Here is an 18,262-nt window from a genome sequence, read left to right as displayed (position 1 = left end):
TTCCTGGAAACAAATGTTTAATGTATTAGTTTTAATATTTGCAGTCGCGGAATACTTTCTGGTTTAATATTAGGCGCCCCCCCCCCCCCCACACACACACAATCCCCGCCCGGTGTACCCACATCCTTTCGATGGGGGGGGGGGGGGTCTGTGTCCCTCTCCACTCCTAATTTATATATGAGGAAAATATTATGGTAAACTCACCAAAGCTTTAGACCGGAGTCGTTTATTTGGGTTGTTAGATATCTTTCTGCGTAGATTTTAGGCTCATGGAGATTGGGGGGATGGCTTGGGAGGGGCTTCCTATAGTATATGAGCTAATAATTATGAAAAGACTTATGGCTTATAATAATAATAAAGAACTGGTGCTGCTGAAGATAGTTACGTTCCGATAATAAAAACATGATGCAATGGGGTAAATAAATTCTCTGCGTTATATATATTAGACACACTACATAACCACGCGTCAGTCTACAAATGGCATAATAATATAAATTTCCATACAGATACATAGTTTCAATTTCAATAACATAATATCTACATAAGCAAGTGCTAATCTATAAATGATCTAATATTATAATTTCCATACCGATACATAATTTCAATAACATACTATCTAAATAGATCATTACTGTCAATTACTCGTGACCCATCGTTAAATCTTAATCCAAGCTTAAAATTACTGCACACAAGAAGCTTACAAACAATACAATAATTTAAGTTTAATAAAAAAAAAAAAATAAGAAGAATATATCTTCAAGCTGATATTATTACTCCCACTAAATGTAATTTCGTGATCAATTATAAGACGTGTTCAATTTTTTAAAAAAAAAGGTACACGAGTTTCATTAATAAGTATAGACTAATAGTCTCCTCGCATAATTTTTCTTCAATAAGAATGTTCTTGTTGCCTACATATAATCAATGAAATTAACAGCAACTGGTACTCAACCCACTCGATCTGTGATCTCATTAACTAACAACCATTGGCTTATTGTCCAACCAGTAGGCAATTAGACAATAGCGTTCATGCTGCTCGCATATTATACTACAGCTAGCTTGTCGTGTCGTGACGATACGAAGTGCCTGTAATGCGAGACTAAGCCGATAGGCGATAACTGATGACCTAAAATTCACAATGCGCATATCTCTGCGCAGCTTCACGCGCTAAACAGGTCAGTATGTCAGTATCACAGTGTGTCAGTGGGCCGAACGGTGCAGATCTTACCGGTTTGACCCTATTAGTGACGTGACGTATCGAGGACAAAACAGACTGATTTTTAATGCGACGTGCATTCAGACAGTGGCATTCGCGGAATAAGAAGTCGAGTAAGGTGGATGTGTAGCACCTTGTTCACAGTTATATAATACTATAGAAGACTACGAGTATATAGTAACGCCAATATATCTGACAAGAACTTGATGTAATCTAGATCACAGTTGGTGTCGACGTCCTTGAGAGTTTTGTCGAAGCGACCCAGGCTAACATTGAACCACCAGCCAGAAGTTTTTAGGATTTACCGCGGCACATGTCTATGTTGGGGTAGTGGCTCACAAATTGTTTTAACTGTTATTTTGTGGGATTATAAATGCTTCTCGCTGACGAGTACCATCCTGCCTCCGGTCCTCAATCACATCATTTTGGTGAGTTGTAATTATTTTTTTTTTTAAGTCTGTGTACGTTGTTACTTATAATATAAATGCTGTTAATGTTTATAAACAGTTCTAATTTTTCCTCAAATCATTTTTATTTCCACCGCATTATATTCATATCTGCTCATCATAAAATGAGATTGGACAAATATCTAGTAAACAAACTAGGCCCTATACCAAGGTGGGTTATATTAAGTAAACATCTTTCCACCAAGTAGGCCTTTAGACTTGGGTATATGAAATAAGATTAAAATTTGTATTAGGGAGTTTTAAGTACATGTATACTATAATGCATGCTGTACTAGCCTGGATTCCTGGTAGTGTAAATATAAGAATTTCAGTTCAGTGAATATATAAACAAAGTACCATATCCTTGGTAGTAAGCGTCACAGCAAGTCTTTTGACTAGAATGTCTGGGTCAAATCCCACAGTGGGCCGAGCAGATCCTCTAAAATTTTTCGAGTCTGGCCTTCAGATATTTTTTGTATATATATATGTTGTGTACAGAGGTAGAAGATTTCAGAAAACCACAAATAACTACTAACTAATGGGCCGTACATTGAGATATCTCGCTAGGATTAAAATAACTACTCGCATTTACATATTTATTATATGTTATCGACAATATCTTTACAGGAAAATAGTTAAAAGTAAAAACACAGTAATTACAAGTACATGTAGACGTGAACATACATGTATGTGTAGGCTTGAACATACTGTACATGTACAAAGAAACATGTATGTTTATTGCATAGTACATGTATTCATTTTTAAGAAAGGTGTAATGTGGTAATTACTATACCATAGAATAAGGAACAGATAGTTTTCTGGCTGATGTATATTACGTAATTTTTATGTGAAATGAGGATATATGCCTGCCAGTTGTTATTAATGTTTTTAGGGTTAATACATGTACATTTCATCTTGTTTAAAAATTCATATGTCAATGTCAACATTTAACATCTACATGTATAGGTTTATTTTATTTATTATGAATCATAACTTCTATTTTATTTGGATTGCTGTGTGTTAACACTGTATGTTATTGATTTTATATAAATATTTCTAATGTGATATTCAGTTGGCCTTTAATAAGAGAAGTATACTATAGCTTTAAGCATTTATAAGCATTCTCAGATTGAATTGTAAAAACAGTATCATTAATAATACATTTATGTAAATTAGGCGTGATTAATTTCAAATAATAGAAAAAAAGATGGGTTTCTTATCTGAATGGAAAGTCGAATTCACTATGATTTCATATTAAGACCATCGCACCTACTACTGTAAAAAGTCAGGAATGCCCTATAGTCTTATGATAACCATTTGCAACTACATGTAATGACGTACTCTGTATAATGCTGGATTCAGTCTTTGTCATAATTATAACCTATACATGTATATTAAGCCTGCCGAAGGGTTTTTATTGGTTTCAGTTATGGTATATTTTCATCAATCCCAGAATATATAAATACTACATGATAAATTTGTACACCGAGAATTCACTAAAAATAGGTGCCTAAATTAGCCCAGGAGCAAGACCAGTACTTTCTACATTGCCAACTCAAGTTTTTACTGGTACATTTTGTATTTGGTGTAGTATTCTAGAACATACCATTCTGTTCTAGCCTGGGGGGGTTGGGTGGCCGAATGGTTAGCATGTGCGTGCTGTATCATAAGGTCTGTTATTGAGTCATCTGGCGTGGTTTCGAATCCCCGGTTGTACGTGATAAGGAGTAGGGTCGCCTGTCCAATCCCGTGGGTTTTCTCCAGGTCCTCCGGTTTCCAGAAAACCGGTACACGTATTTTTCCTAGCTTAAAATCACACTCACACATGCAAACCCAGGTAGATGCGTAATTAAGCTAGTGTAGTAATAAAATAACAATAAAGCATGATTGATCATAACCAATAGTCATACCTTTTCTATGGAAATGAAATGGGGTTTAATGTCCCACTGTTCTACTGCTACTGGGCTAATGCAGTGTGCTGTGAGGGAAATTTTGCCTGGGCAGCAATACTATGGCCTGTTCTTATTTCAAATCCAATTGTCAAGAGTTCTTTTAGGTGCATGCCAATGTGTCCCATATAAACAGGGGGGTTGGATGGCTGAATGGTTAGTACGTGCGCACTGTACCATAAAGTCTGTCAACTGGTGTGGTTTCGATTCCCCCCGTTGTACGCGACAAGGAGTAGGGTCACCGGGTCCTCTGGTTTCCTCCCACTGCTAAAGACCCCTACGCGCAAGCCAATTATTGAAATAAAATTAAACCATATGTTAGTCCCCAAATGACCTAGTTTGTGTCGAGTGGATGTTAAACCTCATTTCTCTCTCTCTCCCCCATATAAATAACTATACAGTATGTTGTCTCTTGCCAGGCCCTCTGTCTACATGTATATGTACATCAATGACAAGGGGGAACCACGCCAGAAATCCCATTGAACTTTCTCGGCCAACGCAGGGTGCCCTCAGGGTAAGCGAGCCAACGTCTTACTCACTGAACCACCTTGGCTCCCCTTTTCTATGGAATAACTACCACAGTCAATGAAATAATTAACAACATTCTTGTTTCAAAACCAGATCTGTAAATAATCAGTGAATAGAAACTTCTTCAGTATTGTCAAGCTTTGGTAAATAACGATATTATTATACAGAGAACTGACAGAGGCATCACAATTAATAATCTTAATAATTTCCAAGATGTAACAATCACATCATACATGTAAATAAACTTTCATTTAATTTAATTGTTTCAAATCAAAGCAGATTATAAATTTCATTGGGATAATTGAGGGAATATGATTATATATGGATGTAGGTTACATTGTACATGCAGTTTGTTGAGTACATGTACACGTATATTGCAATCTGAATATCAATGCAACAACATACGTAATATATTAGGGGATAAAAAATGAAATTGCGTAGTTTTCAATTGGGTGTAGCGATGGGCGTTATATTGTTGACAGAAATTTATTACTTTAATAATGATAAATTGTGCGCTTTAGATTAGGAGATGTATATACCTCTCAATATAAGTACATTTAGATCCACTACTTTACGTACATGTAAGAAAGTTTTTTGATTTTGATGTGTTTCGTATTACACCAGGAGCACTATAAACTTATATGATGACTTTTAAGTGCCATTTCCTGATGGGCTTGCATCAGTGATTAAGGATATCCCTCTTGTTAAATTGAGCTTCCTTTTCGAAATAGTATAACATGTAGATATGTACATGATCTATACGTGCGAAATTACAGCCAGGATTCCTAGATAGAGACTTGAGGCATTTCCAAATTTTAGTGCTAAAGGTGGCATAAGAGACCTCCCTCATTGTGAAGGATGAAGTCCCAGGTCAAATAGTGGGAGGATAAAGCATATTTGCCATTTTTGAAATCAAATGGTTAGACAGTTCAGAAAAGATCTTTAAGCTGACCTGACACACTACGATATTTGCTATGATAGCCTACAATTGGAAAAAAGTTGTAGTATGTGAGGATATCTGCATTGCCATACAATATTTTAGTGTACATGTACGGTATCCTATCTTGGAGTTATTGAACACATTCATAAATTTTAAATGGGATCATGAGTTTTCGTGACTTGATATTTGAAAATTACAGCATATTATATCAAGACTAATCACAGTGTGTTAGGGGAATCGTGCATTATGGTAGTAACATTTTGATATGATTTAATTGCTCTCAATTGATGTGCCTCTAGATCGATTCTTACAATGTACATGTACCTCCCAAATGGAAGAGAAATGGTGTATTATCCCATCCAGCACAGTTATAATTGGTGCATGTACGGGTTTTAACAAGTTTAAGTTATATACAATCAGTTCAATTGTAGCAATAACTTTTTAATCACGACAAAAATCAATTTCTCTGGGCCCTCTGGTTTCCCCTCACTGCTAAAGACCCCTACATGTACAATGTACCTGGAAGCAATTTATTGAAATAAGATTGTACCGGTACTTAGTCCCCAACATGACCTAGTTTGTATCAGATGGGCGTTAAACCCCATTTCTCTCTCTCCCTCTCAGAATATATTGAAGTTATATTAAACCATTTAAAAGTTTTGAATTAGTAACACAATAAAAGAATCTCAAAGAGTTGCCAATAGTGACTTAAACTTAAATCTCAAAGTGTTGCCAATAGTGACTTAAACTTAAATCTCAAAGTGTTGCCAATAGTGACTTAAAGGAGCTAAATCGCTAACATTTGGGATCTAGAAATTGACAAAAGTGGGTCGCAACGCATATAATACTGTAATATTAATGTATATAAACTGATTTACATTCAATGGTTTCCGTTTTTACTCCAATTTCAAATCAGTTATGTTCGGCGAAATAAGCCAGCAGTCTCAAGCGAGTGCAAATTTCTAGCGTCTGGTTATTCCAGTCTACATACGCCGTTTGATTTGGTGCAATGTGTCTAGCCTCGTCCCTTGAGTCTCTTGATACAACTGGGGCTGAAGCGCATTATGGTACACGATTCGTACCATGGTAAAATGTTTATTTTGTCTTAAATATTGGATATCAAAAGCCCATCTTTTTCCGGTAAGATCACAACATGAATGTTGATTTAATTTGACAAATAAATCGTGTTTTTAATGTTGAAGATTTTGGATGATATTGAGTTAGAGACTTAGCTACTTTAAACTTAAATGTAAATTAAATAGTTTAAAAACTGATAGTGTTAAATTTAAAAAGAAATGAAATGAAATGGGGTTTAACGTCCTACTGTTCTGCTCCTAAACTGGGCTAATGAAGACAGGCAAACGCCATACAGTGTGCTATGAGGGAAATTTTTGCCCGGGCAGGGGCACTATGGCCTACTCTTATATCGAATTCCAACTGCCAAGGGATCTTTTACGTGCACGCCAATGTGTACACGGGACCTTGGTTTTAAATTTAAAAAGAAACCGAAATGAAATGGGGTTTAACGCCCTACTGTTCAGACTGGGCTAATGAAGACGAGCCAACGCCATGCAGTGTGCTTTGAGGGAAATATTTCCCAGACCTTGGAACTGCGCACTACTCTTATATCGAATTCCAACTGCCTAGTGATCTTTTACATGCATGCCAATGTGTACACGGAACCACGGTTTTTCGACTCTTCCTAACGACTAGACAGCTGTCAGGCCCTCCATCCCGCACCACTGACAAGGTGAAACCACGCTGGAAAATCCTGATGAACTTTCTCAGCCAACACCGGGAGCGAACCTGCAACCTCCAGACTAGCGAGCCAGCATATTACGCACTTACATGTAGTCATCGTGCACCCTAAAAAGAAATAGACATGGGTTGCTAATGATTCTACACATACAGATAAATTAAAATAAAATAAATGGATCCCTTTGATTACATGAATGTCGAAAGAAGCATAGAAGTAAGATATTATTTTATGACTATAGCTACATGTACATGTATCACTGGATTGAATTACACAGAATTTATAATAATTGGTTCTAAGAATTATGATATATGTCCACCAATTAATGAATCTTGTAGGCTGTATTTAATCCTTGATTTTAAATTACCATATTAAAACTAGCCATTAAATCTTTTTTAAAGAGAAAACAGGAATACATAAAATGGTCTAATATAGGTATTTGGTATAAAACATGTTCATATACATGTAGATCAGTCATTGATATGGTGGAAGGTGTTTGATATCTTTTACCTGTCCATAACCAAATAATACTCTTTATTAAAAAAATTTAGGCATGTATCTGTACTGATAATGGGTGGGTGGGGCGGGGTACAAAGGTGGAAACACAATAATTATTTTGTTTGGCCTAAATACACATATGAATTCATAATTTCATATATTCACATGTACAAATATCAAATAAATTTTTTTGGGTGTAAAGCTTGGGCTTAGCTTGTTATTTAGATTTGGCAATCTTCCAGTCTTGTGTAACAGCTTGACTGCACACATAATAGGTAAAGATATACTCTGTGTAATGTGGGCCAATAAAAAGTATTTATAACTGTGAACCCAATAGCTATTTCTGACACTAGGTCACTGGCACTTTGCCCTCTAAACCAGCTTACAGTATACATGCATATGTAGTATGCTTTTGAGGTGAAAATAAATTGAGATATAAGCATAGATAATGAAAGGGCAATTTGCATAATAAAAGCTTTTTGAATTGGTCCTATATTTAGTTATCCAATAAATAAGAAAATCTTTTCCTTTGAATACTTGTGTTGGTTATTCGACTTTTTGAACAGACCAATCTATGGTACACCTGAATCCCGGTCAATGTCCTACTGCTGCCACAACTATACACTGGACCTTTAAATCAGGTTATGTGTTATGTACATGTGTATGTACATTGTACATGTACAGTACATGTACATGTAATGTATATTTGCCAGTGACCCATCAGTTTGTGGTTTTCTCTACATTGTATCTACATTTAGCCCTATCACATATATGTTCTGTTAAATGTACATGTACAATGTATGTCAAAGTGAACCTAGAATTATGCTGAATTTACATAAATATATGCTTGACCCACAATTGATTTTTTTTTATTTTAATACCCCCAAAACAGCATTATTTTTATTGATTAAATCAATTATTGGGATAGTGAGATAAAATAAACAATACCTGTCCATTGGTTTAAAATACATGTATTTCATTCTGCATATTCAGATCATTGTATATATATATTATCTACATGTAGGTATAGAAAATCTGTGAAAGATATAAAGGTCATTTAGATCATGTCATCTATATCGTAGATAGATGAAATAGATTAGTATCGTGATGTCACGTATACGTACATGCCACGAATCATATCTATTGACATGCAAAGATAAAATAGTTATTGTCCCCCGCCTTTCGAAGAAAGCAGGGGACTATTAAAATGGGTTCGTCCGTCTGTCTGTCTGTCTGTCCGTCTGTCTGACCGTCCGTCTGTCTGTCCGTCACACTATTTGGGACACAATAACTCTCTTCCTAATTGAGCTAGAATGTTCAAACTTGGTGTATGTGTTTATTAGGTCAATGCCTTGATGGAGTTCGAAGATGAGCATTTTCCGCTTAGGGTAAGCAGAGATAAGCAATTTGATTGGTTGATGCTTTGGGACACGATAACTCTCTTCCTAATTGGGCTAGAATGTTCAAACTTGGTGTATGTGTTGATTAGGTCAATGCCTTGATGGAGTTCGAAGATGAGCATTTTCCGCTTAGGGTAAGCAGAGATAAGCAATTTGATTGGTTGATGCTTTGGGACACGATAACTTTTAATTGAGCTAGAATGTTCAAACTTGGTGTATGTGTTTATTAGGTCAATGCCTTGATGGAGTTCGAAGATGAGCATTTTCCGCTTAGGGTAAGCAGAGATAAGCAATTTGATTGGTTGATACTTTGGGGCACGATAACTCTCTTCCTAATTGAGCTAGAATGTTCAAACTTGGTGTATGTGTTGATTAGGTCAATGCCTTGATGGAGTTCGAAGATGAGCATTTTCCGCTTAGGGTAAGCAGAGATAAGCAATTTGATTGGTTGATGCTTTGGGACACGATAACTTTAGTTCTAATTAAGTGAGATTGATGAAACTTGGTGTATAGTTTCATTACAGTAATACCTTGACTAAGTTTGATAATGAGCATTTTCTGCTCAGGGTAAGCAGAGCGATACGCAATTTGATTGGTCGAGACTTTGGAAAACAATAACTCTCCTACTTTGATTGTTAGACTATAAGTAAAGATATACTGTTTGATTGTTCAATACTTTGTAAAAGATAATTTGTGATAAATTTATATGTGTCCTCTAATTATTTTCCTATTTCGGCGGGGGACATCAGCCTCACTGTTGGCTTGTTTTCCTTGTAAAGCCTTTCTCTTCTAGATCATCCTATTAAGCAGTAACAGAACAAAAAATCTTAAGGCAATATTACATTCACAAAGGAATTAACATCATGAATTTAAAAGTGAAACAATTTCAACATAGACCTTACAAAATATTATGTTTGGACAATAATCATAATTGCTGGAAACTTAAAATAACAATCTTGTAAGCAGTATATGTACTACATGTACTTACATACATGTACATGTATTTAAAATAAACATACAGATATATACATGTATGTAGGAATATACACATCAGTTCGTTGAACCTTGTTCAAAACTTGCTCATTCTTAATATCAAACAGTGGGTGTTTTACACATGTAGAAATAATACTGCTCAAGGCTTTGTTGGTGTATATATTCTTTTCCCCGTAGGCACTGAAATTGTTCTCGCCATAAGAGTAATTTTCTCACCTTTGTGAACTGAATATACACAGTCATTGACACTTTGGTAGGTTTTTTATAACTTATGTCATGTGATTGTTCAGATACTTTCATGATAAGATTAACGGTACAATGTAGCTTAAAGAAGTCGTATATTTATTCCCTGTGTCAGGCATCCGGGTGCCTCGTGGACCTCAACAGAAGATTTTAAACCCACCCATCAGAAATTCATGATGCAAGAGCACTTTTAATATCAAATTTAGGTCAAGCATAATAATGATAAAAACTATTATTAAAAATTCTTTCAATGGAGAAAATGATATGCTTGTATCTGCAGGCCAGGTTGATAAAATCTTACATGTATTTCAATGCACTTAAAGTACAATGTGGTTGTAGCCTCCACGAATGGATATTGGAAGGTTATGGTATATGGTAAAATAGATAGTTTTTGACAGTCGAAGGGGGAGGGGTCATGGCGCAATGGCCATCAACTAAATATACCACCGGTAAGACATGTTATTGCAGCTGTTGCACCAACATATGTAAGCTTAATTCTCTTGTACACGTGGCATCACTAATGACTGGATCAGACATAAAAGGGTTACTTTTCCATGGAAGAAAATCGATACATGCTAAAACATTTGAATATCAAAACCATTGTTTTAAAAAATTTTATTTTTTTTTTATTTTAGAGATTTTTGCGGACCCATACGAGGGTTACTATGATTCAAATCAACTGATGCCCACAATGTGTTTTGATGTGTTTGGTGGTAGTACCATGATGGAGGATGCTAGGTTAGCGGTAGCTTTTTCCCAGGAGGAGTCATCGCAGTCCTCATCTGTACTATATCCCCATATGACTACATCATCCCCATCTCAACATGAAGCCCTTTCTCGGAGTCCCAGTGTCTCTTCAGATGGAGGAAAGGTAAATAATTTCATAATTGGGTCTTGTATTTCGAAAGTACATGTACATTGTATATCAACAACCGTTATTACTCACCCTATATATATAGATATACATGTAGCCTATATTTAATCAAAAGAAATCTGAAATAATTTCATAATTAAGACTTGTATTTCATTATTATATCGACAACGTTGTATTTTTGATCCAAAATTTAACTGTTACTGAGGTGTATTTTAAGATAAATGTCGATTAATGTAAATATTAGTATGCCAAAAGTGCAATGCTCTTTTTATATTGTCATGAAATACAAATTATGAGGAACCATAATTTATTTGTACTTCAGTGCTAATATGTTGCATAAAAACCTCTCTTTTCCACTGAAATTATGGTAATAATAATGTCATTTTTTTACAGCCATTATTTAAGCCACAGTATACAGCCGAGTTAGATGTCTTATGTCGCATATGTGGTGATAGAGCATCTGGTTTTCACTATGGTGTACATTCATGTGAAGGTTGTAAGGTATGTATAAAGCTATTGAATTGAAAATGTAATAAATGGGGAACTAAAATTAAAAGAACATTTTTCAGGTAGTCCCTCCCCCCTTAATGTTATACTAACGGTAATACACTGGACTTGGGTATTTAATTCCATGTTCATTCCATGAATAGACAATTTTCATAACAAGGTTTTCAAATTTGCACCAATGACAAGGGGTTTGGAAAGCCAGGTGAACTTTCTTGGCTACCACGAGATTAACCTCAAGACTTGCTAGGTAGTGAGCCAGCAACATACACACCATAGTTCCTTCAATAAAGAAAATACAAATCTTTTTTACAAAATCTGGAAATGAAACAATTATTATTATTCCATATTTGTTCCTGTTACATCTACATGTATCAAATGATGTAGCAAACTGCTTGCAGCAGTTGTAGTAAAATGTCGTGGATTGTGCGTATATTATATCTTTGACTTAATCAATAAATTAACTGACTACTTCTGGCTATGCAGCTCTAAGCTGTAACAAAAACACACTTTAATAAATGATATTCCTTTATTATCTGGGTGTGGCTGCGTCATAAGATAATAAGGTGATATGTAATAAAGGAATATACATTGCTGTAAGCAGATAGTTATTTATGAAATTGTCAACTCAACCTTTTTGAACATGGACAACAGGAGTGCACACATTATCTTAATATTGTGCAGAACAAAATGTCAATTTATTATGTGCATTTACATGTACCAAAAGAAAGAAGCAGGAGCATTAGCAAAACCGAACATCAAGCCCAAAACAAAAACATGATATATGAATTTTTATTAAATCGTTAAACACATATTCAGTATATACATGTATGGTCTATAAATTTATTATGTATTATTTTACAGGGATTTTTCCGGAGAACATTAAAAAAGTCTTTAGTTTACAAACCATGCCAAATGGGATCACAATGTAAGATAGATATGGGTACAAGAAACAAATGTCAATACTGTAGATATCAAAGATGTTTGAATGCTGGTATGTCACAAGATGGTAAGTAAGATAATATTTACAAATCATGGTTATTTTATTAAATTTATAATTATTTGCACAAAATATATGATAATATTAGTCATACTGGTGTATGAAATATATATTTATTGATCAATAAACTTGTACTAAGCCCACCTGTTCATTAATTTTGTTTTAGCTGTGAGGTTTGGTAGAATGCCGAAAGCGGAGCGAGAAAAATTGTTGGCTGATAAAGAAGAGCTTATGACTACCTGTGGTAAAAGAATTGTTGAACTAAGATCACTTACAGATCTAATTAAAGCTGCATTTAGAGACATTTTCATCAACACCATATTCTTTGCACGAGAAAACTCAAGGGCTATGATTTTTAACCAATCAGAGGGACAGGTAATATTATAAAATATTTCTATAATCGGTTTTGGGTTGAAGTGATGTTACTCCTTGTTCGCAAAATTCAAATGTACATAAAATTGTTTTGTCTAGAGAGTAAAAATTGAAGATAAATCTACATATACATGTATATCCCATCATGTGTACACATATTTCATTTGAATGAATTTTTTTTGTTTTTTTTTTCCTTCAGTGTGTAAATTATGATGACTTAATAGTGGTAGAATGTTTGAGTTCTGAAGAATTTTTTGAAAAAGGAATATTTACTCAGTATCAGGAATTAATTGTTCCTGTCTTGGAAGCCAGTGTTAAGTTTGCTAAAAAATTACCGGGCTTTACCAACATGTCAATGGCCGATCAAATTTGTTTAATGAAAACTAATGGATTTATGGTTGTTCAAATAGCTGTAAGTATTTTATAGCAACTAAATAAATAACAATATATAAACTAATTTTGAAAATGATTGTAAAATCTTGATTGTGGTGGTAAAATCTTGATCAAAGTGGTAAATACTTGACCAGTGTGGTAAAATCTTGACCAAGATTGTAAATTCTTGATCATGATGGTACATTGTAAATCTGGAACATGATGATGGAAATTTTTAAGATTATTGTAAATTGACTGGAAATTGTTTCATTTTACACATATTAAACATACAATATACAAAAAAAAGAAATACATTTAGGTCTAAAGTATAGTCAAGATACAAAATCCAACGGGGAAAACCTCCCAACAAATGACACTCAGTACTGACTGCATAATATTTCATGACACCCCATTCTACCCCATGTCATTCAAATATCAGTACCAGTGAGCTGTATATATACAAATGTACTCTAATTATAACATTATTTGTGGTAGGATTTTTCAAGAAAAAAATAGCCAGCCACATTAAATGGATACATGTAAACCATATGAATTTTTAAAAAAACTTTTCTGCAAGGACATCATTCTCTAGAATAAAACATAGATACAAGTAGCAATCAGTGCAAATGTACAACACAGTACTCTCATACCTAATATATCAAAATTCTGTATTTCTATTAACTAAGAGCAGTATAATAAAACTGATGAGTTATCTGTTATGCATGAAAGTGTTATTTTGACATAAATATTCTAATTTTACCATTTGTCATAATATTGTCAATCAAATCATGTTTGACTTTTTTTATTTGCTGTGATATATCTACAAGCTCTGGTCGTTAATGTCTGTCAACATTCAGATTTTGATGGCTCTGTCTGTGTTTGAGATTTTTTTTCACCCACCTCCTCTAAGTATAGTTCAAAAGCTGAATTAATTACCTTTCCATGTCATATCTTTACTAATAAGGTTTCACATGTTCTTTTATAAAAGGTGATAGTGTTGACAACAGATGCCTTTCCAACCTTTATACGACTTATCTATTCATGGTTGTTTTCAAAACAATAAACTTACATTATTTACCATATATTGGTACAGCAATATCAATCAGATACACGTCATAGGAATACAAATTTGGAGAGTTAGTTAATAAAGGTTTCGGGTTCATGTATAAATAGAGTGTTCCAGAAAGGCAATCTGATTGAAAATTGTTAAGATTTATTGTATACAACACTAGGTGCATGTACATGTATTCATTACTGCACAGAGAACCCTATATAGATCCTGCATACATGCAGCTACATGTGATACACATGTACATTTGCTTGATCCCCATGATATAGAGTCCTCCTTGCAATAATTTAAAACTGATAATTTTATTCACTATTTGCTATATTTATAACAAGGTGTGTGTTATACATTTACATGCATATGCTCTACCAATAAATTTAATTTCTTCTTTCATCTATTCATAGACATATTTAACACATTTTTTAATACATTCTGAACATTTAAAACAATAAAGAAACAATTTCTGTGATTTATGATTTATGTATGTTGATACTTTTGAAAATTGGGTCTGTAACAATATACCAGTGTATTGTGATATGTACATGTACTATATGTCTAAAAACAAAATATTATATGTTACACCAAATTAAACAATATAGTGTGATATGTTATACTTAATTAAACAATATATTGTAATATATTACACTTAATTAACAATATACTGTGTAGCATGCTACACCTAATGAAACAAAATATTGTGATATATTACACTTAATTAAACAGTATACTGTAACATGCTACACCTAATGAAACAATATACTGTAACATGCTACACCTAATGAAACAATATACTGTAACATGCTACACCTAATGAAACAATATACTGTAACATGCTACACCTAAGGAAACAATATATTGTGATAATGTTAAACCTAACTAAACAAAATATATTTTGTTTTTGTTATGATAGAATAGTATTATTCTAAATTGCACAATGAAAAATACAAGGTACTTTTTAGTGCACTGACTCAACCTTTTTTCTTTTCTCTTGTGCTCATTAATACAGTTATTTGTCAAAAACACACATTTTTCAAATAGCAGGTGCAATATGCCCCCCAGAACAATAGTTACATGTATAAAGAGACTTCATTGGTTTACACTAGGTTACAGCCATAAATCAGGATATCAAGCAAAAATATAACTGGGACTGAGTAACATTTTATATGTACACTCTACAGACCACAATTATCATCTGATCCGATTCATTTTTAAAAATGTTCTTCTTTATTATTTTTTTCAGCTTCATATGCTTATAGATAAGGACTATATTAATTTTGTGTCCAGAAGAAATGCTTTTCGACTTAGTCGTCTCTCACCGTATCTTTGTACGGAGATTCAGAAATTACTAGAAAGAACTATATGTGTTGGAGATAGACTACACAATATGCAGCTTACTGCTGGAGAAATTGCATTATTTTGTGGAATTTTATTAACTTCAGGTGAGTGTAGAAAATGGATTAATTTATTATAGAAGCTGATAAGGAGAGAGGTGCAAAATGACGCAAAATCCTTCTTTAAACACTTGAAAGACGTCATAGCAAAACCTTGTTTAAACACAGTGAAAGATGCCACAGCAACATCAAGATCAATCTAGTTTTGTTTTTTTAAAACATGCTATACAAAAAAAGCCCATTTTAAGCTAAAACCAGTGATTAAACTGAAATACAAATGGAGAAATTTCCGGTTCCTTTGTCAATTAATATTGGTTGCGATGGGTTACAAAACAGTTATCCAATAAACACAGCCAAACTGTTAAAAGGTCTATCAATAATTGCTTCTCCTCTATTTTAACTTGTTTTAAGCTTGTATGTACTAATTGTCCCCCGCCTTTCGAAGAAAGCAGGGGACTATTAAAATGGGTTCGTCCGTCTGTCTGTCTGTCCGTCTGTCCGTCCGTCTGTCTGTCCGTCACACTTTTTGGGACACAATAACTCTCTTCCTAATTGAGCTAGAATGTTCAAACTTGGTGTATGTGTTTATTAGGTCAATGCCTTGATGGAGTTCGAAGATGAGCATTTTCCGCTTAGGGTAAGCAGAGATAAGCAATTTGATTGGTTGATGCTTTGGGACACGATAACTCTCTTCCTAATTGGGCTAGAATGTTCAAACTTAGTGTATGTGTTGATTAGGTCAATGCCTTTTTGGTTGATGCTTTAGGACAAGATAACTTTGATAGAGAGTGATGAAACTTAAGTGTATAGTTGATAATCAGTTTGATTGCTTGATACTTTAAAAAAAATAAATGTGCGATAAATTAATGTGTCATCTATTTATTTTGGTATTTTGGCGGGGGACATCAGCCTCACTGTTGGCTTGTTTGTTTTAAAGTTTAAATACTTATCATACTTAAAGATACATTATAGGAGATTAGATAAAGAGTTGGCAATTCTAACTATAATAGTTAAAAACTAGATAATGTAAAGAGAATTTGCTGAAAATTTCAGTCAAATTGATCAACTCTGAACTGAGATTTTAGCAATTGAATTCTCGACCTAGCCACAATCATTATTACTAAAATCGGTACGATAAAAACCATAGTCTAGATTATCCATTTCATGATTAAATCAAGAATCGAAGTGGAGAAGCAAATGGTATCCTAATCCAGTAACATCGTAGGCTAGCGTTGACATTGATGGTTGATTATGGTCTGGACAAGTTAATTAATGTCTAAATAATAATTTAGATAACATTTCAGTCCTAAAGAAAGACTTGCAATAGGCAGATTTAGCTTTTGCATAATGTATGTTTAAAGTCTACTTTTTAAAATGCAACAATTGGGAAAACCTCATTGCTATAGTATAGAAGACAAAACAAGAAATTCTTTCTGTGAGGGGGCTTAACTATTTTCTTCTGTGGGTATGAAGATATGTTATATATATTATCTTTTCTTTGTATTCTAGAATGTCCAGGATTACAAAATGTCCACCAAGCCGAACAAGTTCAAAGTGATTTGATTGATGCTTTACGTCTTGAATTGAAACATAATCATCCAAAAGATAAACTCATGCTGCCAAAACTTCTAGTGTTAATTCCAGACCTGTGCCAAATAGTTGACGAATTTTCAAGGAATCTTCAAAACCATCTGTTCGATCACAGTCACAACTTTTCCAGTGTTCAGCCATTATTACAAGAAATATTTGATATCGAGGCGGTCAAAAATAAGAATGCTTAAATCCGACAGATGTGAGGATGTACCTGAAGCTGAAATACAAGTTGTCCATTTCACTCCAAAAATATTTGACATCCTTTAGGTTGATTTTCAAATTAGACATTTTGACAAGAAGTGCATCTATTGCTATAAAGATCTACATTGAAGATATTTTGAAATGTTTGTGATTATATGCAGAACTAGTAGGTGGTGGGTGAACCCTTGAAAAATATTTGTGCTCGTTAGTTTGAACTTCTACCAAGTGCATTTCAAATTGCATTGAAGAGGAATCTTAAGCATAAAAAACAATTTATATGTGTTCAAGAACACATAAATCGGCAATATATATTTTTTTTTTTTGTATTTTCATAAGACATATGACTTGCGAAGTGTTCATAAAGTTAATTTCAACGAGCTGAGAAAGAATTTGGTATGAAGTATATCTGCTTTTATGATATATAAGCTCTTTCCTGAAATCATGTATAGTTTCCAAGAGGTCCATGTATCCCCCAGTTATGATGTTATGTGTTCAAAATAAGATATAGATATATTTTACCTAGGTGGCATCTGTTAAATTTTATTTAATTGTTATTTTCACCTATATAGTACATTTATATTATTAATATTATGATGAATTATGGTACCTAAATATAGTTCTGTAATTTAATATCTGTATGTATGTTATCTTATATTTACATGTATATATATATATATATATATATATATATTGTTTGTTTATTATGCCCAAATTTTAATGTTCACTGACTTATATTAGTTTTAACAAATGATTGTGTTCTAAATGGGTTTCACAAATATGTACAGATTTATGAAATGTGTAGGAGTATATTTTATTATTAATATATTAATCAGACTGTTGGTCTCTAAAAATGACACGTAAAAAATGACATTCATGTCTCATGAAGGTCATTAAAACATACCTACATAAAAATGTAAATA

General features: G+C 33.6%; 1 protein-coding gene across 1 annotated transcript; it reads left to right on the top strand.

Annotated features, from left to right (window-relative positions):
* Positions 1 to 1,341: 1,341 nt before the first annotated feature.
* On the top strand, positions 1,342 to 17,363 carry LOC126831746 (peroxisome proliferator-activated receptor alpha). The gene is made up of 8 exons (XM_050562397.2): positions 1,342 to 1,644; positions 10,605 to 10,840; positions 11,237 to 11,344; positions 12,212 to 12,356; positions 12,514 to 12,722; positions 12,919 to 13,131; positions 15,398 to 15,596; positions 17,058 to 17,363. The coding sequence occupies exons 1-8, from the start codon at positions 1,590 to 1,592 to the stop codon at positions 17,327 to 17,329; spliced, it is 1,437 nt and encodes a 478-aa protein (XP_050418354.1). The 5' UTR covers positions 1,342 to 1,589; the 3' UTR covers positions 17,330 to 17,363.
* Positions 17,364 to 18,262: the final 899 nt, after the last annotated feature.

Source organism: Patella vulgata, chromosome 9 (assembly GCF_932274485.2).
Source record: "Patella vulgata chromosome 9, xgPatVulg1.2, whole genome shotgun sequence".
In the NCBI taxonomy this organism is placed as follows: domain Eukaryota; kingdom Metazoa; phylum Mollusca; class Gastropoda; family Patellidae; genus Patella; species Patella vulgata.
The sequence above is the reverse complement of the archived record's forward strand: the minus strand, read 5'-3'. Positions and strand labels throughout refer to the sequence as shown.